Below are 27,596 nucleotides of genomic sequence, written 5' to 3'. Positions count from 1 at the left end.
CATGTTGTAATTATTTGCCATGGGAAGAAAAATTGCAATGCTGGAATCGTCACAGCCCTAGCTAAATCAAATCAAATCAAAATCAAACTTTATTTGTTACATGCGCCGAATACAACAGGTGTAGACCTTACCGTGAAATGCTTACTTACAAGCCCTTAACCAACAATGCAGTTCAAGAATTAAGAAAATATTTACCAAATAAACTAAAGTAAAAAACTATAAAAAGTAACACAATAAAATAACAATAACTAGGCTATATACAGGGGGTGCCAGTACCGGGTCAATGTGTGGGGGTACAGGTTAGTCAAGGTAATTCATTAATGTAAAGTGACTATGCATTGATAATAAACAGCGAGTAGCAGCAGTGTGAAACCAAATTGGGGCGCATTCAGTTGACAAAAAAATGTTTTACACCATCGCAGCAGTGCAAAAGATTCGGGGCTGACCCAAAATCATTCAGGGCTAAAGCCCCGAAAGCCCGGTCCTGGTGATGTCCATGCCTCCATCTCACACATAAAAGTATTGGTATGACTGCAGTCTCATCTTCCTACAATACATTGAATAGCAGAAATAGACACTGTTTAATAAACTGCAACAAGGAGCTTGTGAAAACTGGAATTTCACATTCACAATATTTCCTAACACCCCAACATGAACCACACATCGCTGAGAATTATATTGCTCTGTCATTTGCACACAGAATCCATACAAGCGCACACATAAACACAACCATGTACGGTACAAACCCAGTTTTGAAGTGCTAGTCTGTGGTTGAGTATACAGTAGGTATATGACATAGTGGAAAGCAGTAAGTAAGTAACCAATCACAGACCTCTAGAGTGGTAGTCTGCTGCGAGGCCGCTGACGGGCATTTTCTTCACAGAGGAAGAGCGGTAGACGATGTGTTGACGCCCTCCTCCTCCATCCTCCTCCCCCGTCACTCCATTCCCCTTCTCCACCGGCTCGATGAAGAACTCCTCCTCTTCTGTCCTGATCATACCAGCCTGGGAGAGAGCAAGAGAGAGAGAGGAGATTAGAGAGAGTTTGTCAGTTATTCTAATTTAGTACAATGCATAATAATAATGACATAAAAACATATTATGCCTGGTTTGGGATCTCGCCCACTCATCCCATTTTCTTGAAAACTTTCCTCCAGCTAAAAGTCAGAGAGCCATGAAATCCATGTAACTGGCTAAAACCTCTCTTCTCCTCTCCTGGGTGTGGGGAGTAGGGCCACAGCCTTACAATAATTGAAGAGAGAGATGGAGATAAAATGAGAGATGGTGTTAATTTTGGCATCTATTATAAATTCAGTTTTAGTCAGTCTTAATGATTAAAATGCCTTTTAGTCTTAGTCACATTTTAGGGGCTTGGCTACAGGTTAAACAATTTAGGCATACATCTTTTTTCTCCCCAACATAACCTTGGGATGGGTGTAAATAACAGTGATTCCCTTAACAAATGGAGAATCTGCGCTTTCCAACAATTCCAGAAATATTACTGCAATATTCAGGAAATAGCAAATAGCATTCAAATTTCAAATTTCATTCACATTTGCCCTCTGCGAGTGCGGCAACACAAAATAAAGCTTCTGATGTGATCAAAGCAAAAATAACCTACATGAAAGCAAGAGTAACAATATTGTTTCTAGTTTAGGTTTGTTACAATTGAAGTGTCCTGGCTCATCAGTTCAAAAGACTGACGATTGACTGAAGTGACCGTTATAGGTATTGTTGAAATTAACACTGACGAGATAGATAGAGAGAGAGAGAGAGAGAGAGAGAGAGAGAGGGAGAGAGAGAGAGAGAATGACACATGGTATCAGAGCCACCGTACCAGGAAATAAGTTTGTCCAGGTCGAAATCCTGCTCTAATATTCCCTGTCAGCTAATTCCCCCTAACCCGCTCCCCATTCTGACACACACACACACACACACACACACGCACGCACGCACGCACGCACACACACACACGCACACAAACACAGGCGCTTGCAAAATTGCCTGTCACTCTCTGTAATTCCATCTGTCTGTTTAGACAACTGGTAATTACCACGGCAACCGACTGCCGAGGAGCAAAACCATGGGGGAGAACTGAAGAGGAGGATTCTGGGGCTTTAGAGGGAAAAGAAAGAAAAGAAAAGGAGAAAAAGAGAGACACAAACACTGATATGCCTGATACGCTCGCTGTCACTCTCCCACTTCTCTCTGACAGGTTGAAGAAGGGATGGTGAATGATCCTAACGGAGGAGTGTGAAGTGGGGGAGAGAGAAAATAGAGAAATTGTTGCTCGGCAAAGAGCTGGGGAAAGTTTTCACTGGATTGCGATGCAGCACTAAGTGTGATGTTATTCCACTGGTTTAGACTTAGAGCTGCACTGGAGCAAGCTAACTCAGAAACACCACTACAGAGCTTTAAGGTATGCTATAGCAGTTCCTTGTTCAGCAGTGTTTCACAGCTACTTTAACTCCTATTGACTCTCCACTGTACACAACAGTGCAGTACACCTTTGGGCCTGTATCCACATAGCGTCTCAGGGTAGGAGTGCTTATCTAGTATCAGGTCCCCACCCGTCCATATAATCTTATTCATTAAGATCAGCACTCCTACACTGGGATTCTTTGTGAATACAGGCCCTGGACTACTGTACATACCACCCCATATAACTTTGGGTTAATATAGGTTAAATTCCAATTTTGGCCAGAGTCCTACGTGATACGTGGCTTTGACCAAAAGGGAAATAGAGTGTAATTTCAGATTCACCCCAAGCCTGTCATGGTTAATTCCTATCATTACATCATTATATGACATTACAGTTACTGCAGGGGAGAATGACACTATTGCAGGATAACGTCAGTAAATCAGCAGTACGATTATGATCCATCAGTGCAGAGAAGCTGAGGTGTTTATACATCTTAAACAGGGAATCATAAAGCCCGCACACAGTTCGCCTACTCCAAGATGTGTGTTAGTTGTATCATGAGCTAGCTACATCGATACATCAGAGGTATAGATACTGTATAACACGCCAATGAAAGTGAAGGCATTGGACTTCTATTCTACAGCAAAAGATAAGCCTTATTCTTCCTCTCGCTTTCTCCCTGTCAGTCTGAGGCTTTGGTCCCAGAAGGATGTCGACAAGCCAGTGACCTGCCCTCTCTCTCGCTCTCTCTCTCTCTCTCTCTCTCTCTCTCTCTCTATCTCTCTATCTCTCTCTCTCTGCTCATCCCTCCGTTCTCTCTGAGCCGTGGTGCAGCATTACGATCGGAGCTGATGGATCTGTGCTGGTGCATGGCTTCCCGCTCCGGAATACCAAGCAGACAGGAGAGGAGAGCCGTGTCAAAGAAAAAGATGACATGTGGGAATGGGAGACATGGTTGGATCGATCAGAGAGAGGGAGGAGAGAGGGAGGAGAGAGGGAGGAGAGAGGGAGGAGAGAGGGAGGAGAGAGGGAGGAGAGAGGGAGGAGAGAGGGAGGAGAGAGGGGGAGAGAGGGGGAGAGAGGGAGGAGAGAGGGAGGAGAGAGGGAGGAGAGAGGGAGGAGAGAGGGAGGAGAGAGGGAGGAGAGAGGGAGGAGAGAGGGAGGAGAGAGGGGGAGAGAGGGGGAGAGAGGGAGGAGAGAGGGAGGAGAGAGGGGGAGAGAGGGGAGAGAGGGAGGAGAGAGGGAGGAGAGAGGGGGAGAGAGGGGGAGAGAGGGAGGAGAGAGGAGGAGAGAGGGAGGAGAGAGGGAGGAGAGAGGGGGAGAGAGGGAGGAGAGAGGGAGGAGAGAGGGAGGAGAGAGGGGGAGGAGAGAGAGAGAGAGAGAGAACTGGACAACTCCAGTCTAAAAGAAGAGTGAATAAAACATCAAAGAGTCTCTATAGATTCCAGAGTGAGAGCATCATGTTCTTTCAGAAACAGGAACAAGGAAACAGGAATAAGGAGGAAAGTATGGAACAGTGGGAGTTTATGGGAGTTTATTGGACACTGACTGCCCATAACAACTGTCTGGAATAGTCTCCCTTCTTCTCAATATCAGATAACAAAACTATACCTAAAACCAAAACCATGAACAAACAGGAAAATATAACCATGAACGAAAAGATTTGCCATGGGTCCTCAGATCCTCAAAAGGTTCTACAGCTGCATCATCGAGAGCATCCTGACTGGTTGCATCACTGCCTGGTATGTCAATAGCTTGGCCTCCGACCGCAAGGCACTACAGAGGGTAGTGCATACGGCCCAGTACATCACTTGGGCCAAGCTTCCTGCCATCCAGGAGCTCTATACCAGGCGGTGTCAGAGGAAGGCCCTAAAAATTGTCAAAGACTCCAGCCACCCAAGTCATAGACTGTTCTCTCTGCTACCGCACGGCAAGCGGTACCGGAGCGCCAAGTCTAGGTCCAAGAGGCTTCTAAACAGCTTCTACCCCCAAGCCATAAGACTCCTGAACATCTAATAAATTGCCCCCCCCCCCCCCCCCCCCATTTTACGACACACTGCTACTCTCTGTTATTATTTATGCATAGTCATATTACCTCAATTAACCGGTGTTCCCGCAAATTGACTCCGTACTGGTACCCCCTGTATATAGTCTCGCTATTGTTATTTTACTGCTGCTCTTTAACTACTTGTTACTGTTATTTCTTACTCTTATTCATATTTCTTTAAACTGCATTGTTGGTTAGGGGCTTATAAGTCAGCATTTCACTGTGGGGTCTACACCTGTTGTATTCGGCGCATGTGACTAATAAAACATGATTTGATTTGAAATGAACAAAGAGAGATTTAGAGAAATGTAGGGAAATATGATGAAAGATAACCATTTAAGGTTAGAAAACACCACTGGGAAAATCCCTTTCCTGATAGTGTGTACTGTCTCTATCTTACCCACACCAGCTATTTATTACAGTCACTATATCACAGTCAATGAAATGGAATGGAAAATACATAAAAAGCAGAGGAAAGCATGAAAACACCCACTATAACAAGTAGGATTTATCTAAACCATACACTTCTATTTCTATCTGTCTCTTGCCTTAAAGCTACCTTTGGAAACACACACGCATGCACACACACACACACACACACACACACACACACACACACACACACACACACACACACACACACACACACACACACACACACACACACACACACACACACACACACACACACACACAAACACACTAAACGTAGCACTCTAAAACTGTAGGCTATTATTGCCTTTCTGGTCATTGAAACCCTGACACAAACCACAGCCCTCCTGAGGCCTTGGAGTCATCATCTCAGAGCTCTAAATATGGCCCACACAACCAAGAGCTTCTCTTACAAGTGAGGAGGCTCTGTCTGCGTCCCAAATGGCACCAGATTCCCTATATAGTGCACTAATTTTTACCAAGGCCAATAAGGCTCTGGTCAAAATTAGTGCACTATGTAAGGAATAGGATGCCATTTGGGATACAGTCTCTGTTTTTATGGACATACTGGGACTATATAAAGCCCTTGTACTGTGAGTAGTTTGAAACGTGAGAGGAGTCTAAGTGTCCTGGACAAGAGTAACAGTAGAACAGTAGAACAGTAGGGGGTGTTACGGAGGATACTGTGTCCACGGATCAAAGAGATACCGCCATACTATACCATACCACCCCCCTCAGCTAGGATCTGTAAGTACCAGTATCTGGGTGATCTGGGTCGGTCTCGAAGTAGGAGTGCTGATCTAGGATCTGTTCATATAATGTCACTCATTATGATCTAAAAGGCCACTCTGAAACTCTTTGTGGATACGGACCCTGTTCTCTATCTCTGCCCTTACTGGACATTTACGATCATATAGTGTTGTGTGAAGATATACTCATGACAGCCAAGCTCACTCATGAAAGAGAGAGAAAGAGGGAGATAGAGAGAAACAGATAGACAGAGGGAAGTGGGGAAGGGGGAGCAAGAGAGAGACAGGGGTGAGAGGGGAGAGAGAGAAGGGGGAGATATTGGGGGAGAGAGAGTGGGGGGGAGAGAGAGGGGGGAGAGATAGAAAGGGGGAGATAGAGGGAGGGAGGAGAGAGAGGAGAGACAGAGAGGGTGGGTGCAAAGAAAGAGAGAATTAATTAATGTTAAGTATTAAAACAGATTAATTAAGTTAATTAAATTGTTTGCTTAATTTCCAGCAGGGAGAAGAGATCGCCAAATTAAGTAAATCTGGGATATGCTAGAGGAGGATGAGGACTAGGCATATAATAAAGCCTTTACTTATAACACATGGCAAACAGGAATTATCAAACATAAACACAACCTTTCGCGCACACACACACACATGCACACAGACATGCACACATGCACACACACACACACACACTCCAGGTCTACAGTACAGTGGCTCCATTGGAGCATGGTATTGTGCTCCCCTGTCTGTCCTCTGTTCCCTCTGCAGTCCTGTGCTGTGCTGACCTCAGGTTTGGTTCTGGTGGCAGATGCCACTGTGATTTAGGCCCTGGGGGACTTAGTGATGCAACCCTGGCCCTGTCACCCTGTCCCGCTCATTACACAGAGTGGTCTCTTAACACAGGCCGACGCTCCAGGACACAGACACAGGAGCTCACGTACACACACACACACACACACACACACACACACACACACACACACACACACACACACACACACACACACACACACACACACACACACACACACACACACACACACACACACACAGGAACCCAGAAAACAGAGGATGCCCTTAGGACATTAGGCGACGTTCCCATAAGCTCCATTTAAGGGTTTTGGCAAAACGTTATCCCACTGACATTTTGAGAACGTTCTAGAAACATTAAAACATGACGTTAACCTCAGGACCATAAGAGGACATTAAGTACAGGTCCCGGTTTGGTCGCAACATAATGTCATAATAAGGTATTTTGATGTCCATTAGTGAATGCTACGAAAAAGTTCCTATTTGGTTCAGATAGGACGTTATCAATGGGACATTCAATGACCACAAGAGGACCTTTCATTATGGTCAAGAGGACGTCACATGATGGTCCCAAGGGAACGTTTTCTGGTGGACCCTTGCCTAGTTCCTTGTAAGTTACCAGGACGTAAGTGAGGACCATATCAGGACCTAGTCTAGTCCAAACAATGGCTTACTGCATCCCCCTCACACTAAAAACTAAAAGACACAAAATAGAGAAGTAAGTGAAGACACAGAAGAGAGAGAAGAGAGGAGAAAGCAGCCTGGGTGGAACATAAGGGGAATTCCACGATAACAGTATTGCTGAGACTGAGATGACTGACATGGAACCGAAACCGGCTACGCGCATCCGCCATCGTGCATAAATTGATTTTGTCCCCCCACACCAAACGCGATCACGACACGCAGGTTAAAATATCAAAACAAACTCTGAACCAATTATATTCATTTGGGGACAGGTCGAAAAGCATTAAACATTTATGGCAATTTAGCTAGTTAGCTTGCAATTGCTAGCCTATTTGTCCTATTTAGCTAGCTTGCTGTTGCTAGCTAATTTGTCCTGGGATATAAACATTGAGTTGTTATTTTACCTGAAATGCACAAGGTCCTCTACTCCGCCAATTAATCCACACATAAAACGGTCAACCGAATCGTTTCTAGTCATCTCTCTTCCTTCCAGGCTTTTTCTTCTCTTGACTTTATATTGCGATTGGCAACTTTCATAAATTAGGTGCATAACCGCCACTGACCTCGTTCGTCTTTCAGTCACCCGTGTGGGTATAACCAATGAGGAGATGGCACGTGGGTACCTGCTTCTATAAACCAATGAGGAGATGAGAGAGGCAGGACTTGCAGCGCGATCTGCGTCAGAAATAGAACTGATTTCTATTTTAGCCCTTGGCAATGCAGACGCTCGTTGGCGCGCGCGAGCAGTGTGGGTGCAATAATTGAATAACATAGACTTCTAAATGTATTTTGCAACGCACGCGACTTGAGCGGTGTAGTCAGCCTGTGAGACGTCATTCTGTTACCAAACTTTGCATCTGTACTGTTCTTCAAGTAAATGTGTTTTTGTAAAAATGTCTGTGGCCATTTTATACTGTTAAATGTAGTCCTTGTGCATAGAGTTAAATGGTTTGTTTAACTTTAGAATCATTGGTTTTTGTTTGACATACATTTAAAAAAAAAAATCTGAGTCTCAGCATCACTCTGTTATCGTGGAATTGGCCATAAATATTAGTGGTGTAAGTAGGTGCACTATATAGGGAATAGGATTCCATTTGGGACACATCCCATGTGTCTCTTCATCTCTCCCTGACCCTCTCCATAGCAGGCTTTAGTCACAGTTCCAGTAATACACAGAGCACTTCCTCTAGTTTAGAGGTCATCACCACAGGTTGACCCCAGGTCACATGCTCTGAACTACACTAGCTCAACCTGCATCTGGGGACTCCTCCGTTCTTACCCCTCCCTTCCTCCTCCTCCTCTCAACTCCTCCCTATTTGCACATGCTTCTTCCTCCTTCTTTCTCATTTGCCACCATCTCTCTCTCCCTCCATCTCCATCCTCCCCTCCCCCGGTTCCTTCCTCCTTCTCTCTCCTCCCTCCTCCCTCCCCTGTTTCCTCTAACATTGACTGAGTAAGACACTCCTTCATTATGTTATTTCCAGGTGCAGAGGAAGGACTGGTAGACTGCTTCCTTTTCTCTTCATAGTGCACTATTTTTCACCAGAAACATATGGGGCTTAGTGTACTATAGTGGGAACAGGGCGCCATTTGGGACTCACCCACTAGTAGTGTTTCTTAGATAAACATCCAGAGGTTAGCATTTAAGAATAGCGGCTAGCCTCTTTAGTGTGACGCCCTGGTAGGACCGTTTTCCATCAGGGTGTGGTTGTGTTGACATAGAGGGAGAACGGTGTAGGTGAGACAGTACTCAAGGAAGGCAGACCATCTGGGGATGAAACCACACATCCTCTCCCTCTCCCTCTCCCTCTCTCTCTCTCTCTCTCGCTCTCTCTTCATCCCATTCATTACCTCTGGTTTCTGACTAAACATCGCAGTCTATGGGTGTTTTGAATCAGAAAGAGACAGACAGAGAAAGAGAGAGAGAGAGGGGGGGAGGAGGGTGGAAACAGGAGAAACGACAAGTGGTATGAAAGATGAGACAGGTAATTGTAAGTCATTGAGGAGAAATTGATAAGGGAAAATGGTTTAAATGTGAGGCACACAGTACCGTAGAGAGAGGTTGACCGTAGACAGAGCCACGTGAGACTGTGAAAGGGAATAGAACTGGAGAGGCAGAGAAAGAGGGAGATAGAGAAAAACAAGGTAAAAAGAGGAGAAAGAGAGAGAGAGATGGAAGAAAGGTATAACTGTAAGGTAAAGTCGCATTCCATGGTCAGTCAGCAAATCTGGAATGTGGCTCCGTCCTCCTTGGTATGTTCCTCTGGTGTTCTCCTGGCATTCAACTAGCGTTCCGGCATCGTTCCCGGCCAGCCAGATGTTCTCCTGGCCCAGCGGACACTGAGGAGTCAAGACGTGTGTGTGTGTGTGTGTGTGTGTGTGTGTGTGTGTGTGTGTGTGTGTGTGTGTGTGTGTGTGTGTGTGCGTGCATCTGTGTCTTTGTCTGTGTGTGGGAGTTTTTCTAGGATCTAAAATTCCTGTCTTTCCTTTCCTATCTGCGGTGAGTTTAGGGCCTAGCCTACACACATCTAGGATTGTTTAAAGTTCCCCATCATTTTACACCTCTTTTTCCCCTCCTTTTTCTTTTCTTTTTTGTACAGTCCTACTGTTCTGAACGGCCCGGTGGAAAGTCCTTAGTTGATCCAAGACTTAACAACGCTGGCTTCAGCCTGACAGAGCAGATATGTCTGCTGAGGCAGTCTAGCATTAATCACTCCCCGGGGGTGAGGGGGTGAGGGAGAGGGAGAGGGTGAGGGAGGGAGGGAGGGATGGAGGGAGGGAGGGAGGGATGGATATGCTGTAGGGAAAGAATAAGAGAGATGCGGAAAGGAGACCAAGAAATAAATAGAATGTGAGCAATAGAGGTGTATGCATAGTCAAAAAGCATTTGAGAAACTGTCAACATCCTTCTCAACTCACTGTTCATCCCTCAGACACATTCACAAGGTGAAAATACAAAAACACAAGAACAAACATTTGCTTCTAACATGAACTATATCCCTGTAGACCTTCCCCTAAAGCATTGTCACTTACTGTAAGAATATACAGCTATATGTGACAATCCACATGAGACTGCATGACGAGCCTGGCCTTAATGTCAATAGAATATAAACTATCTGATTACAATAAAACAGCCTCTTACTATGAGCATATACCGAAAAGTGACAATGCAGGAGAAAGGTATTTAAATAGAATAGAGTAGCTAGCTGCAGTAGGGTGAAACAGCATGCTACTCTCCTGTATAGTTACAGTGGTTCCTCTATCTCCAGTATTGTGAGCTAGGCAGTGGGTCCCGGTCAAACGTAGTGCACTACACAGGGAATAGGGTGCCATTTGGGACATGACCAGTGTCTCCGGGGTGTCAGAGCGAAGGTAGAGTTAATATTAGGTAGTGCAGATGATTAGATGAGGGATGACATTCACTACAGACACTGGGTAGAAGAGGGTTTATGGAGGTATATGAAGAGGACAGTATACGAGGGGGTTGTGAAAGAAGGGGATACAGAGGCATAGAAAGAAGAAGCTGGTGTGTGTTTGTGTGTGTGTGTGTGTGTGTGTGTGTGTGTGTGTGTGTGTGTGTGTGTCTGTGTGCGTGTATTTGTGTGTGTGCGCGCGTGTGTCTGCGTGTATGTGTGTGTGTGTGTGTGTGTGTGTGTGTGTGTGTGTGTGTGTGTGTGTGTGTGTGTGTGTGTGTGTGTGTGTGTGTGTGTGTGTATGTGTGTGTGTGTGTGTGTGTGTGTGTGCGTGTGTGTTCTGAGCCGTATCCCTATCCCCGCTAACACACCATTCCTAACATGGAATACTAATTGGCCGCAGACGGAGATTCATCAAATCTTCTTACACCGAATGCACACGGGTACCATTGATAAGTGTCAAATAAAATAAAATACAATTTTAGGTGTCGACCTTACAGGTGTAGACCTTACAGTGAAATGCTTACTTACAAGCCCTTAACCAACAATGCAGTTTTAAGAAAAATAAATAAATAAAAAGTAACAAATAATTAAAGAGCAGCAGTAAAATAACAGTAGTGAGGCAATATACAGGGGGGTTCCGGTACAGAGTCAATGTGTGGGGGCACCGGTTAGTCGAGGTAATTGAGGTAATATGTACATGTAGGTAGAGTTATTAAAGTGACTATGAATAAATAATAACAGAGAGTAGCAGCACTGCAAATAGTCTATGTTGGATTAGATGTTCTGGAGTCTTATTGCTTGGGGGTAGAAGCTGTTAAGAAGCCTCTTGGACCTAGACTTGGCGCTCTGGTACCGCTTGCCGTGCGGTAGCAGAGAGAACAGTCCATGACTAGGGTGGCTGGAGTCTTTGAGAAATTTGGGCCTTCCTCTGACACCACCTGGTATAGAGGTCCTGGACGGCAGGAAGCTTGGCCCCGGTGTTATACTGGGCCGTACGCACTACCATCTGTAGTGCCTTGCAGTCAGAGGCCAAGCAGTTGCCATACTAGGCAGTGATTCAAGCTGTAGAACCTTCTGAGGATCTGAGGACCCATGCCAAATCTTTTCAGTCTCCTGAGGGGGAATAGGTTTTGTCGTGCACTCTTCAGGACTGTCTTGGTGTGCTTGGACCTTGTTAGTTTGTTGGTGATGTGGACACCAAGGAACTTGAAGCTCTTAACCTGCTCCACTACAGCCCCGTCAATGAAAATGTGGGCGTGCTCAGTCCTCCTCAGTCCTTCCTGTAGTCCACAATCATCTCCTTTGTCTTGATCACATTGAGGGAGAGTGTGTTGTCCTTGCACCACATGGTCAGGTCTCTGACCTCCTCCCTATAGGCTATCTCGTCATTGTTGGTGATCAGGCCTACCACTGTGGTGTCATCGGCAAACTTAATGATGGTGTTGGAGTCGTGCCTAGCCATGCAGTCCTGAGTGAACAGAGAGTACAGGAGGGGACTGAGCACACACCCCTGAGGGGCCCCCGTGTTGAGGATCAGCGTGGCGGATGTGTTGTTAACTAACCTTACCACCAGGGGGCAGCCTGTTAGGAACTCCAGGATTCAGTTTCTTAGCTTAGTGATGAGCGTTGAGGGCACATTGATGTTGAAAGCTGAGCTGTAGTCAATGAATAGCATTCTCAAATAGGTGTTCCTTTTGTCCAGGTGGGAAAGGGCAGTGTGGAGTGCAAGAGAGAATGCATCCTCTGTGGATCTGTTGGGGCAGTAAGCAAATTGGACTGGGTCTAGGGTTTCTGGGATAATGGTTTTGATGTGAGCCATGACCAGCCTTTCAAAGCACTTCATGGCTACAGACATGAGTGCTACGGGTCGGGAGTCATTTAGGCAGGTTACCTTAGTGTTCTTGGGCACAGGGACTATGGTGGTCTGTATTACAGACTTAGACAGGGAGAGGTTCAAAATGTCAGTGAAGACACTTGCCAGTTGGTCAGCGCATGCTCAGAGTACAAGTCCTGGTAATCTGTCTGGCCCTGCGGCCTTGTGAATGTTGACCTGTTTAAAGGTCTTACTCACATCGGCTACGGAGAGCGTGATCACACAGTCGTCCGGAACAGCTGATGCTGTCATGCATGTTTCAGTGTTACTTGCCTCGAAGCGAGCATAGAAGTAATTTAGATGTCTGGTAGGCTTGTGTCACTGGGCAGCTCTCGCCTGTGCTTCCCTTTGTAGTCTGTAATAGTTTGCTAGCCCTGCAAGATCCGACGAGCGTCGGAGCCGGTGTAGTACGATTAGATCTTAGTCCTGTATTGACGCTTTGCCTGATTGATGGTTTGTCGGAGGGCATAGCAGTATTTCTATAAGCTTCCTGGTTAGACTCCCGCTCCTTGAAAGCGGCAGCTCTACCCTTTAGCTCAGTGCGGATGTTGCCTGTAATCCATGGATTCTGGTTGGGGTATGTACGTAGAGTCACTGTGGGGACAACATCACCGATGCACTTATTGATGAAGCCAGTGACTGATGTGGTGTACTCCTCAATGCCATTGGAAGAATCCCGGAACATATTCTATTCTGTGCTAGCAAAACAGTCCTGTAGCTTAGCATCTGCTTCATTTTTATTGACCTAGTCACTGGTGCTTCCTGCTTTAATTTTTGCTTGTAAGCAGGAATCAGGAGGATAGAATTATGGTTAGATTTGCCAAATGGAGGGTGAGGGAGAGCTTTGTATGCGTCTCTGTTTGTGTAGTAAAGGTGGTCTAGAGTTTCTTCCCTCTGGTTGCACATTTAACATGCTGGTAGAGATTAGGTAAAACTGATTTAAGTTTGCCTGCATTAAAGTACCCGGCCAGTAGGAGTGCCACCTCTGGATGAGCGTTTTCCTGTTTGCTTATGGTCGTATACAGCTCATTGAGTGTGGTCTTAGTGCCAGCAATGGTTGGCGGTGGTAAATAGACAGCTACGAATAATATAGATGAAAACTCTCTAGGTAGATATTGTGGTCTACAGCTTATCATGAGATACTCGACCTCAGGCGAGCAAGACCTCGAGACTTCCTTAGATATCGTGCACCAGCTGTTGTTTACAAATATACATAGACCGCCACCCCTTGTCTTACCAGAGGCTGCTGTTCTATCCTGCCGATAGTGTGTATAACCCGCCAGCTGTATGTTATTCGGTGAAACAAGATATCACAGTTTTTAATGTCCCTTTGGTAGGATATACATGCTTGTAGTTCGTCTAATTAATATCCAGTGATTGCACGTTGGCCATTAGTACCGGTGGCAAAGGCAGATTAGCCACTCGTCGCTGGATCCTCACAAGGCACCCTAATCTCCTTCCGTGAAACCTCCGTCTCTTTCTCCTGCGAATGATGAGGATGAGGGCTTGTTCGGGTGTCTGGAGTAGATCCCTCTCGTCCGACTCATTAAAGGAAAATTCTTTGTCCAGTTCAAGGTGAGTATTCGCTGTTCTGATGTCCAGAAGCTCTTTTCGGTCATAAGAGACGGTAGCAACAACATTATGTACAAAATAAGTTACAACCAATGCGAAAAAAACAAAAACAGCACGGTTTGTTAAGAGTCCATAAAACGGCAGCCATCCCCACTGGCGCCATCGCGTGTGCGTGTGCGTGTGCGTGTGTGTGTGTGTGTGTGTGTGTGTGTGTGTGTGTATGTATATGTTGATAGATGACCCCGATTAGCTGGGACTGACTGTTTAGCGATTGCAATCTAACTGCGGTGGAAAGGCAGTTCACTGAACAGTGATATCAAAAGCAGAGAGTGATTCATACCGCTGCATTCTAATGGCTGAAAAACCAATCACTCCTCTCAGATCAGCAACATGGGTGGGAGGATCCCAAAGCCTCTGTGTGTTTGTGTGTGCGTGTGTGAGTGTGAGTGTGTGTTTGAGAGGTGTGTGTGTTTTCTTTGGTGCTCATACAATTGATGACCCTGACTCTGAGAACTCTGGATAAAAAGAGTACACACCTAGAACCAGGCTCCTGCCCTAGAACATCCCCACCATCTATTTCTCTCCCTCTCCCTCTCCCTATCCCTCTCTCTCTCTCTCTCTCTCTCTCTCTCTCTCTCTCTCTCTCTCTCTCTCTCTCTCTCTCTCCCTCTGTATCTTTCTCTCCCTCACCCAAATGACCCCACCCTCCTGACTTGCACACTGACTTTCACACCGACCCATCCTCATCCTTATCTTTACTCTATCTATCTCCACATCTATTAGGCATACCTGTAACCTAGCAACAGAGCGGAACTAAGGCCATCCCCCACCTGCGCCCTCAGTTGACAGCCAGAGCTAACTGCCAATCCGATTGTCTTGGTGATGGACCTACGACCAATCAGAGGATTAGAGAAAGAGAGCTGTGACAATGTCCCTTGCTCCCCACCCTTGCGGGCCCTGATACCGACCTGGGAACATAAATAGACACATGCACGCATCCACATACAGGTACACGCACACAAGTAAACGAACGAACTGCACACACACAGACATATTTCCCACGCTTGAAGCCGCAAGAAGACAGGAGCATGCTCACTTGCCTGTTGATTTTTATAAAAACTGCTGTTTTTGTTAGCAGACTGAGGGAAGGCTACCTATAGTATTACCACACACACACACACACACACACACACACACACACACACACACACACACACACACACACACAATGCTCATATATTCACATAATACCCACCCAGAAACAAACAATTCCTCCATATTCATCTGCGCACAACAATCAGACAATACACCTAACTCAACCACTTAACCAGAATACAATGCTGTTTAACTCATTTAAAGGCTCACACACACATGCACACACACACGCTGAAAATGTAGTTTATCACTACACTAAAGCTACCCTTAATATTGTTTAGTTACTTGAAATGTCATGGACTACAACTTGCAAGAAGGGAAAGGGAGATACCTAGTCTGTTGCAGAACTGAATGCATTCAACCGCATTTAACCCAACCCCTCTGAATCAGAGAGGTGCGGGGGGCTGCCTTAAATCGACGTCCACGTCATCGGCGCCCGGGGAGCAGTTGTTGGTGGGTTGGGTTAAAAACTATGAATGAAAAGTGACAATTAGGCAGGTCTGATGCGGAAAAAGGAAGGAAATTCTTGCACACTTCACCCATATTTTCATTTCTTTTTTATAAAAAAGAAGTGTGTAGTTCCAGTAGTTAGCTACACCGCTACATGGTAACAAAACTGAAAACACCACCAAGATTTGAATTTAGTTCAACTACCACCAAGCTTCTGCAAAATGTAATTAAATTACAATTTGAACTACATGTAGTTGAACACACGCACACACTCACACACACACACACACACACACACACACACACACACACACACACACACACACACACGCTCACACACACACACACACACACACACACACACACACACACACACACACACACACACACACACACACACACACACACACACACACACACACACACACACACACACACACACACACACACACACACACACACACAGAGAGAGAGAGAGAGAGATGGGGTTGAGATAATATATGTCCTGATAGGCTTGTACGACCATGATATCTGATCCTTCAGTCTCGTCTCCTCTGACTGGAGTCTCTAGAAGAAGACAGAGCTGGCGGTCTTCATTTAATACTACACCCCTAACCATTCATCCTAACCACCTCCCTCCAGCTGAGAAAACATGCCCTGAAACTGTTTCCATCTTATCCCTCTCTCTTCTCCTCTGTGATATCTATCAATGCTTCTATTTTTCTCCATTTATCCATCTCTCTCTTCATCTCTTCGTCTCTCCATATGGGAGTGTGGAAGAGGTGTGAGGGTGTAGCATACTGCCATGTGTTTCTGCTTTTATGGCACCAGGACCTGTTGTGTGTGTGTGTGTGTGTGTGTGTCGGTGTCGGTGTCGGTGTGTCACTGTGTGCCCCCTCCTCGCGCTCTCTCTCTCTTTCTCACTGTCCCCCTCTTTTTCCCTCTCTTTATCTCCCTCTCTCTCTGTCTCTCACTCTTTTTCCCCTCTATGTATCTCTCTCGCTGTCTCCCTCCCTCTCGCCCCCCCCCCCTCTCTCTCTCTTTCACATATTCTCTCCATACAGCCAGCGTCGAGGCCTGTGATCTTTAGATGAGAGAATTCCTGACTCCTGCCTGCACCACATTCATATGTTTATTTTCCCACTCTTCCCACTCTTCCCCTCTACCCCTCTCACTGCACCCCACCCCACCCCCTCTTGTCTTTTTAAATTCCATTTCTCTATTTTCACTAGATTCTGTCAAAACACAGTAAAGGGGACCTGGTATACCTTTGAATTGTAAGCTGTTTCTCTCTCTCTCTCTATATATATATATCTTTCTATGTGCAGCATGTCTCTCTCTGTTTTCACAGCTTCTGAAGAGAGAGATTAAAGTGGGTAAATTAGAGAATAAATTAGTCTCCGGTTGGAAAGGGGGGAAGTTGAGAGAAAGAGCATCGGTAGAAAGAGAGCAGAGGAGAGAGAAACATCTCTTCTGTCTACACTAGTTTACACATCTGCCACTACAAATATCATCCATTTTACACCGGCCATGAGAATATGGAAATATGATACAAGGTTGTTATTGAATGAAAGCTAGAGTGCAGAGCAGACCACCCAACTAAACACCAGACTTCACAGTAACCACCAAGAACTCCCTTTCACCTGTAGCAATCTTACTGAGACCAAGCATAGACAGGAAAGCTTTACTACCAACATTTTTATGTGAAGAATTCCAGTTGGCTGATAAATTACAGGAATGGAATTCAGGCTCTTCCCAGAATAAAAGAGTGTCACTGACAGTGGGTTTGAGGAGGTGAGGAGGAGGGAGGAGAGGGATTGGAGAGACAATGGGAGTGTCGGTCGGTGAGCTGAGAGACAGAGAGCCTCTTTGTTCCCTGCTCTCATCCCCGCTCTGAGGAGGGAGATATGACAGCATGGGGATTGTAGTGTGTGTGTGAGTGCGTGAGAGATAGAGAGTAGCAGTTAGCAGTTATACTATGAAGGTTTGGCTTGGAGAGGTTTGCACCTGTTCACAGACAGCTGTTGTGTTGTGCATTAAAGTCCACAAGCGAAGGGAAAAGGTGAGAGGAGGAGTGTGTGTGTGTGTGTGTGTGTGTGTGTGTGTGTGTGTGTGTGTGTGTGTGTGTGTGTGTGTGTGTGTGTGTGTGTGTGTGTGTGTGTGTGTGTGTGTGTGTGTGTGTGTGTGTGTGTATAGGTGCATGTGTGTGTGTGTGTTTATGTGTGTGTCTGTAGCAGGGCCCACTGTCCCAGAGCCCAGAGCAGGGCAAATACCTAGCACGCAGGAAGGATTGTGTGGTTGTGGCTTAGCCAAAGAGCGGAGGCTGGCTAGTGTTTTCTAAAGACTAGGAAAAGAACAGAGTAGGTGAGATGTGACTTGTGGGCAGTTTGTAATGGTTATGGTGAGTGAGACCGAGTGAGAGTAGAGAAGAGACAGAGATAGAGCATATGGGGGAGAGAGAATAGAAAAGAGAGAAACTAGACAAGTGAGTGGGGAGTGTTGAGTCTGGACTATGTGTATGTGTGACATTTGATGTGTTTGCAGGTGCATGATGCTTATCCTTGCATGTTTGCCATGCATACCCAAATCTGTGTGTCTGCGTGTAGCATGCATTACATTTTAGTCATTTAGGAGACACTCTTATCCAGAGCAACTTACAGTAGTGAATGCATACATTTCAGAATTTTTTTCCCCGTACTGGTCCCCCTTGGGAATCGAACCCACAACCCTGGCGTTGCAAACACCACGCTCTACCAACTGAGCCACACGGGACCGCATATGCAACAAGTTCTCACAGGCTCACTGCAGAATCCAACGTTTGTCCATAAGTGTCAAATGTCAAAGGTTAAGTTTAGGCATTCATTCCAAATCAAAACTTCCCGATTTGGCCTTGTTTTGAAGATTGCTCGTTAAGAAATGCTAGCGGCCATGACTGAAGCCAAACAAGAGTGGTCTTAGGGGTGTGGTTTGTTGTGGGTGTGTAATGTTTGCATATCGTAACCTGGCAGGTACTGTTGTTTGTCCCTTCTGAATCACTGTCGCAACAACATAGCCACTTCCTTAACCCTCCTGTTGTATTCGTTTCACGTTAATGAATTATGTGTTCCGGTCCAAAATGACCGCCCCATTATATCTGATTATAAATCCATAATAATACATATATTATCATCTAATGTTGTGTTAGATGTTTTTATCAACTTAAGTTCTTGTGAACATTACAAGTTTTGAACTTCTATTTGCTATTCATGGCCTGTAGGCCTCATTGACCTGAGCTCATACAACTTGTTTTTGAGTAAAGAAAAGCATAATGTATGGATTATTTTGACTATATCAAATACTCAGATGAAACATATTGTGCTATTTATCACATACTACTTTGTGTCAAAGTTTAAAAGGACTCTCTCCTCCTCACCAGTTTCATGATCAAAGATATGATCAAGAGCCCCACATACAGTATATCGTTTGGTCATTGTGCTGCCACAGAACGAATTGTGAGCATGGCCTCAAAAAAGCTTTAAATACCAGAGCTGCGAGAAAAGTTCTATATATTATTGAAACAAAGTTGCAATTGTTTGTGAGAATTCCAACAGGTGTGGTTCCCGTGAGGGAAAGATTCTATTGGGGAAAGGTCCCGTGGGGGTTGCCATGGAAGTGTCACGATTCCCACCGACGGTGGCGCCCCCTCCTGCTCGGGTGGCGCTCGGCGGTCGTCGTCACCGGCCTATTAGCTGCCACTGATTCCCTTTTTTGGTTTTCCCTTGTTTTGGTTTTGTGCACCTGTGGGTAGTTTGGTTAATTAGCGGGGCTATTTATTTTAGCTGGTCCGCTTCCGTGTTGTGCAGGATTGTTTTGTTGCTGACGGCTCATTGTTCGTGTCGGCGCTGTGTTACGCCGTGTGTGTTTTCTCCCCTGTGTTTGGGAGTATTTTGTTTGGTGTGTGTGTGTGTAAATTAAATACGCCACTACCCTGTGCTCGCTGCTTCCTGTGCCTCATTCCTTCACCACGACTACCAAACCGTTACAGGAAGCCAAGAAGGGGAGTGAGGAGTGTGTGTGCGTGCTCAAACCCACATGCATGTGTGTCCATCTGATGAATGGGCATGTGCCTGAACTCAATTTTATACACTAATTGTAGTCTCACCCATTCATTTCTAATGACCGGCCATTTTTGACCGGGAACACCACAGGTGTACAAAAGTTAAATACAACACCCAAAACTCTATGAAAATCATCCAAATGTATTTTGTGTGTTTAGATGCTCTGTGTGGACAAAGTCCTTATGACAATTAGATTAAATTGAACTACATTTTTCAGAGAGAAACTTGTAAATCGGTCCAATTCGACCGGAACACAGCAGGAGGTTTAAAATAGTGACTCCCTTAAAATAGTCAGATTTAATCTAAGATAAATCAAGAATTCTTTAATTAATTTAGATTTTTTTTTGTCGTGGTGGTCTCAGTCATGCAATTTTACATCTTACTAAGGTGTTTGGTGCAGTATTTCTCAAGTAAAAACATTTGCATAAAAAACTAGTCAGTGCACTGCATGCAGTCTATCGACTCAGTAAAGTATGTCTGTGTGCTCAGGGTTGATTTCTGAGAACAATAACATGTCTACAACTTCATCATCTGCAAGCTGTCAAACTATCGTAAATAAAGCACAAGCTACACTCTGTTTATCAATGCCCAAAAGCACTTGCTAGCTAGCTAAGTTCCAACTCTGTGTTTGTCAATGAAGCTAGCAAGTAGTAGCTAGCAGGCACATTGAGCAGCCAGGCCACAATCAGCTTATCAAGTCACTGGGGAGTGGCGATGTGTGTGCTTCAGTGCCATTTCGTTTTTTTTACAACTTTCTCACTATCTTTTACAAGAACGTGTGTCTGTCTGGAAGTGTTTCATAAGGAATCATGTTACAAAACAGATCGCAGGGCGACACAAGATGCTCCCGAATTGGTTTTGGAATATTGATAAGTTGCAGTTGGGATACAAGTGCGCTCTGATCGTTTCAATTCTCATTTGCCAAGAAAAGTGGCAGACTCGAGTGATTGACACTATCAAACACATCAGCAAATGGCCACTCAATAAAGGGCTTAGGGGCCAAGGGTTCTTTCAATAACGTTGGCGACGTGTTGCCTTTTGTAAACAAGTCTGAGGCGCTGCGTAATGAGCAGGTCTGTCTCACTGTCTGGAGGTTCTGGCTGCTATGATTGGATAGAATACGCACAGATGATAGAGTGTAATCAACACAGCTGCTTCTCTCGTTTTTGTTGGCACTGGGCAAGTGGGCATGATTGTAATCCATACCCAACGAACTCACTAACAAAACTCTGTTTTGGACGAGACTGACTGTATGATCAAAATTATTCTACAGTATTTACACTTTGTAGTCAATTTTTACACTAGAATTCATGTTTCTAACTCATATAGATGCCACATAGGCCGTTGAAAACCAGAGAAGTTGGTTCTAAGGGTCAGTTGACCTTTAAGGTTTGGGATAGGGTTAAAACAAAAACAACTCCACGGTTAGGTGTAGACATTAATTCCAAATGGTTAAGGGTTAACCTTTTACTGCAGTGGGCTAAATCAGGGTCACACAGAGTGTTTCTTAATAGTCTTAAACAAATCTACGTTGAAACAAAAGTATACGCCTCACATACATGTTATGGGCTTAAAAAATAGGACACCTGTACCATGTCAGATATAGAGTTGAGACTGAAATATAACCATTTGACATAGAAACACAGGATTTCCTGCAGTTATTAATTAGGAAATTATGAAAAATATTTATAACATTCCACCCATGAGGCCACTAGAGGGCGATTTGGTAATTTGACTGCAGGAAAGGTTTTAAGGTTTGAAAAAACTAGTGCCTAGCACTGGGATTGAACAAGCGACCCACTGAACCAGAGCTCACGGTTTACGGTTTACACCCATACGCCTTTCCCACTTTATGGTAATAGTGCTCACCATTGCCCCTAGTGGCCGGTTTTGAAGTAATCTCCATAGGTCCTGCTTACCTGGATGGACGAAGAATTTCGCAGTAGATCTTCAGTGACCTGGCTGGCATATGTGTGTGTGTGTGTGTGTGTGTGCGTCTGTGTGTGTTTTTGTGCCTCAGGACAGAGCTAGTCTCTCATTACCAGCTGTTTCCTGCAGTCCAGCGCTAATGAGGAGCCTAACTATCACCAAGATAATCAAGGTCAACCCTGGGCCAGGCCACAACACAACACACTGCAGTCAGCTCACGCCACACACACACTACAGCACGACTACGTACGGTGAAGGGGGGGGGGCGGCGGCGGTTGTTTGTGCGTGTGTGTGTGTGTGTGTGTGTGTGTGTGTGTGTGTGTGTGTGTGTGTGTGTGTGTCGGGGAGAGAGGGATGAGAGAGAGAGTAAGAGAGAGAGGGATGAGAGAGAGAAAGAGAAGGAGGGAGGGAGCGAGAGAGAGAGAGAGAGAGAGAGAGTAAGACAGAGAGCGGGATGGAGAGAGAGAAAGAGAGAGGGAGCGAGAGAAAGAGTGAGAGAGAGAGAGAGCAGGAAGCCACATGGCTAAACAGAGTAGGGCTGGGCCAGTCAGGGGAAGGAAGGGAGCATGATGACATGTGATGTTATGCTTTCCCTCCCTTACTCTACTCTACCACTCCTCCAAGTGACAACACTAAACGCAAGAGAGACAGAGAGAGAGGGAGAGAGAGTGTGAGATATATAGAGAGGGAAAGAGTAATTAAATGAAAAGAGCAATACTTATCTCCGTAGTCCCCTCCATCAAGGCCAGCCTTAGAGAGACACAGCCAGCTAACGTCATAGCAACAGGAGGGGGATTGAGAGAGAGAAGGAGGGAGGGAAAGAAAGTGGTAACGTAGGGTCTGAGAAGAGTAACGGAGGTATGCACCCAGAAAGAGAGACACAAGAGGCAGAGAGGCAGAAACGGGGGAAGCACAGAGGAAGAGTGTGAGAAAGGAGGCGCGTCAAAAAGGTCATAGTCGCAAGATAAGAGAGGGAACGAGAGGGAGAGGGATGAAAAGTGGAATGGAGGAAAGAGGGAAAAGAGAGGTAGAAACAAAGAGGATTGGCACATAGCCAGCAGTACAGTAAAGGCCAAGCCATCCCCTCCTCCCCTCATATCTCCTCCTCTCTAACCTCTACTGGGCAGATGTACCTGTGTTTATCATTGGTCTTCTCTCATTATCCTCCCTGAATAATGAATGAGCTCTGTATCAATAATTCAGCTTTAATTAGCTCACCAACACCAGACACGCTAGAACGCTGCCCAGAAGAGAAGATCTCAAAACTTTTGCATGTTACCCTTTTGTTAATACTCTTTTTCTCCACCCTGTATCACCCATCTCTCTCTCCCTCTCCCCCTTCCCTATCTCTTAATGTAAATGTGAAATCGTTGGCAGGTTAAGTGCAGGGCTGGGACTCTTAAAGCAGAAGTTTCATTGGTCTACTCCCCAGATACTGCCAGGTACACACACACACGCATGCAAGCCCACCAGGCCCGGTGCCAGAACGAATCAGTTGGACAGGGTGGGGTGTCGTTTCTTTTTCAGGGAGGTGCCAACAGCCTACTTTATTGTGATGGGTGGGGTTGGAATTCCCATTGTTATAGAGCATTTCAAACCCGTGATAAAATGCACAACATACATACCTATTGCAACGTTACACTCGTTGAAGTGGCCTGCTGGTGATCAGTACAGTTTGCATTACCAGTACACTGATCTATGACTTCAGCACCATGGACAGATACGTATATTTGTATAATGCATAACATACAGAAATACACTGACATTTCAATGAAATTCAAATGTTTTTACTAACACTCCTCGCAGATGTTCATATTGCCTTTATAAATAGGCTAATGCACATCTTTGATCATATTTGCAAACCAAGGCAAGAGGAACTCTCGACAAGTAATTAAGTACTGGGGCTCCCGAGTGGCACAGCGGTCTAAGGCACTGCATCTCTGTGCTTGAGGTGTCACTACAGACACCCTGGTTTGAGGCTGTATCACAACTGGCTGTATCCAGGCTGTATCACAACTTGCTGTGATTGGGAGTCCCGTATGGCGGTGCACAATTGGCCCAGCGTCGTCTGGGTTTGGCCGGTATAGGCCGTCATTGTAAATAAGAATTTGTTCTTAACTGAAATAAATAAAGGTACTTTTTTTATTTTTATAAAATAGATTGGGAAGCATCCAAAACGGAATTGCCTTTATATAATGATACAATTACAATAATCACTCTGTTAAATTGAAGGCTAGAACACATTTTTCGGTAGAACAGGCCTACTGTAGTCTACCTTTTTGAACCAACTTGTGTGCTCATGCCTGGCCATTTGTGACATTTGTCACATTATGGTTCTTTTGAACAGATCGCCACCGCTTGTGTCAAATAGTTTAAGAAATTATATGACACAATTTATTGTTCGATGCTACAATATTAATAACATGAAATGATTTAAATACAAAGGTCAATTTATTTCAACACTTACAAAGGAAATACGTAGAGAATGTCAATGTCATATCAATGCAATGAAGATTCAAGCATTTCATATCATTGCTGTGCGTTGGACTGCCGTTTTAAAACTACAAAACGACAGCATTAAAAAAAGGCCAAACAAAACAAAACAAGTATGCCTATAGGACCCAATAGTGAGACGAATTATGGACATTTGAATTCACAATGAAATTACAAACTTAAGTATACCGTCTGTTCAGCGGCACTTGTTGCATCAGATGAGGCATTCTGTTTAGCAAACCAATTTCTAATATCCATTTTGATCACAATAAAGAAGCAAGTTAAGGTAACCTGCTATCGAAACTGAACAATCACTGAGGCACACGTTTACCTAACGCTCCACCCACTATTCATTTGAATCAGCGGTAAAAAGAGACGTGTGCTTCATGATAGGTCTAAAACCCTGTCAGTCATAATTACTTGAGCCATTTTTAATTGAACTTAACAATGGGATAATTTACACTTTAAATGGGATACATATCATACATAAGTGTTATAGCAACAACAACAAAAAAATCTGTCATGCTAAATTTCATTCAACAATGTATTTTATTATTATTATTTGGATGGGCAAGGAGGTACAGTGGAACGGGAACGGCCTCCGTAGGCCCGCCTACAACGCCGGGACTCAGGCAGGCCAGGCCTAGGCCAGGCAGGGACACACAAACATGCACGCACATACACACACATACACACACATATACACACATACACACACGTACACACTCCCTAGCAGTCATCTAGTAGTCTAATGGTGCCATGGGTGTCTCGTGGTAAAGAGATTAGGGAGGGGGGCCAAAGTCACAATAAAATATCCCTACCACAAGCTTATATCTCACCAGGGGCCCAAATACAGTGTGTATGCGTGTGCGTGTGTGTGTACCGGTCTTGAAGTCCAAATACAGTGTGCTCCAATAAGACTCACTGCTGGATCGATTGGGCTCAGACTACACCTCGGTTGACAAGCCGGGCCTGTTGTTCACTGCATCGATCCACCATGTGTGTGTGCGTGTGTATGTGCATGTGCGTGTGTGTGTACAAAAGAGTGATAAACAGAGAGAGAGAGAGAGAGAGAGAGAGCAAGAGAGAGACGAGGAATCTATTTGTGCATGCATGGTGTTTGTGCGGGTGTCTGTGTAATTGGTATCGTTCCTAAAGGCCAGCATGGCTTGATATAGACACAACCATTAAACAACCATCAATAAGCATCAATAGTGTGTGTGTGATGCTAAATGCCCCTCTTGGGGTTGGCAGCTGGCATCCACCTGACTCCAGACATCCTAAAGCAACATGGCCTAAAGCAGCATATCAGACCGTAGTGGATCGCTTTAGACCAATGTTCCCTCTAATTTGTTTCTGGTCTGATGAGCGCAAACTTGAACATTGTGAAAATTCGGTGCAACTTCCAGCCGCGTTTACTGTGAACACTGAGGATATACTTTAAGGTACTGTTTTAACAGTGGCCAGGTAGGCTGCTGTGGCTATTTGATCATAATGTAGACCTACCAGAGTGCCATACCATCAAAAACATTGGAGAAAACACATCCCATAACATTTTACATGGAAATGTTCCGTCAATAGCAGCCATTGTGTAGTGTTCCATGAGATATTTGAAAAAAACATGCAGGGCTTGCCATGAAACTGTTTATCCACTTGTCCTTCAGACAAGTAGGTGACTGAAAATGTTGTGTTGTTTGATGCAAGAAACCCCTTTACAAAATAAAATGCCTTATTATTCCCATACTGTTATTAGAGAGAAACAGACAAATGATTCTACCCTCTGCCTATTGGCTTATTCAAGACCGTCTCAAAATACAACACTGCCCCTTTAAGACATAAAAAAAAACTCTTTACCTGACTCACTTTTCAAAGATGGCTAGAAATACACAGGTTTTGTGCTTTGTAGGAAGCTACCACTCCCCCACTGTTGACTAGAAATTAGCTATAACTGGGCTAATAACTCACTAACTAGCAAAGAATATGAAATGTGCACAGGTAGCTGTACACTTTGATATCAAAACAAGCACATCTAAACACAGATCCATATATGGCAATGGCTATTTGCATATAGGTCTACTGCAGCTCTGACTGGTCGTGGCACACAGGTCTGTGTAGAGTAAGGGCCTGAGTCGTGCCTATCAATGTAATAGAATCCTACTCCAATGCACTTTGCCTACAAGAAAATCTCTTGCACAGTTAGTTTTGCACATTAAGTCTTGCATAGTTCGTTTTGTTTCGGTAATGTTACATTGAAAGTGGCTAATATTGCATTGATTCGAGCACATTTCCCACAGTGGAGTGAAACGTTGATAGTGTTAACTAACAGGGAAAACTCTAGAAAGTTGAGTGAAGTTCAATCCAGTGCTTCTCTGCGAAGGGTTGCTATTTCGTCTGCGCGGCTGTCCGAGGGGACATTGCTTCAGACTGCTCTTTGGACCACATTAGACAAGTTTAGACCACATTGGATTACTATGGAGAACTCTGCACCACTCTCACCTTTGAAAACACCTAACGAGGAGGAGGAGGTAGAGAGGGAAACAGAGGACAGTGGAGGCGAGGAGGAAGTACTGTAGAAAGGGAAAATAAAGGAAAGGAGGGAGTAGAGTGGAAACAGAGGAAAGCAGAGGAGAGGAGGAGGTAGAGAGGGAAACAGAGGTAGGACGGAGCAGGAACATAGAGCAGCAGGGTAACACTAATGGTCGATGACAAGTTAGCATGACGGCTAGACTAGCACAGGTGCTAGAACTGCTGAAAAATTAACTAGTCAGCTGGACAACGCAGGAGAGAGAGAGGGAGGGAGAGAGGAAAAGAGAAGAGACGTATGCACACTCTTTACAGTACTAGAAAGTACTAAAAGACTGCATGCACATGCCTACCCGACATATCATATTTGATTCGATTTTTTACACCAATGGAGGGATTTTAAGTGTAAATGGAAAAGTTGAGGAAGTGAATGAGGAGGGATAGAACATGAAGGGGAAGGATAGAGGTTGAGGAGAAGAAGAAGAGGAGGTAGAGAAGGAGATGAGGCAAGAGAACTGTGCGGGAGTGGTTGTGTGTGATCACTGTGCCAATGTTGATAGTGTTTTGATGAGACTTCTAGGACCAACACAGAACATTCATGTAAAAGGCAAATAAAAGTTGACCTTGAACATGAGTCAAGAAGGTCTTGGCCCACTTAGTTCTGCATAGGCCTAATTTAAAGAAACAAGGAGTTCACAATATGTCATGATGACATATTTGATGCAATGCACATATACACACACACACACACACACACACACACACACACACACACACACACACACACACACACACACACAGGTAGCTGTTTTAGGGTGACTGTTTATGTCTGAGTGCTTATTTGGCCAGTTGAGTCAGTCCTCTGAGGATGGTGGGATGTGGGATGGTGGGATTTGTCTCCAGCTAAAATAATTCTGCCCAGTACCAATAGTCTTAAAACATATCCTCCTCTCT

At 44.9% G+C, this 27,596-nt stretch overlaps 1 protein-coding gene across 2 annotated transcripts in view; it reads right to left on the bottom strand.

The window, feature by feature from the left end:
- The window catches only part of LOC115174484 (A disintegrin and metalloproteinase with thrombospondin motifs 2), a 190,802-nt gene that overhangs the window by 123,478 nt on the left and 39,728 nt on the right, over positions 1-27,596 (bottom strand). For both annotated transcript variants that reach the window (XM_029733045.1, XM_029733055.1), the window contains exon 3: positions 833-1,004. In XM_029733045.1, the coding sequence (XP_029588905.1) occupies positions 833-1,004 (172 nt within the window). The remainder of the gene's footprint in view (positions 1-832; positions 1,005-27,596) is intronic.

Source organism: Salmo trutta, chromosome 3, assembly GCF_901001165.1.
Source record: "Salmo trutta chromosome 3, fSalTru1.1, whole genome shotgun sequence".
Taxonomy (NCBI): domain Eukaryota; kingdom Metazoa; phylum Chordata; class Actinopteri; order Salmoniformes; family Salmonidae; genus Salmo; species Salmo trutta.
The sequence above is the reverse complement of the archived record's forward strand: the minus strand, read 5'-3'. Positions and strand labels throughout refer to the sequence as shown.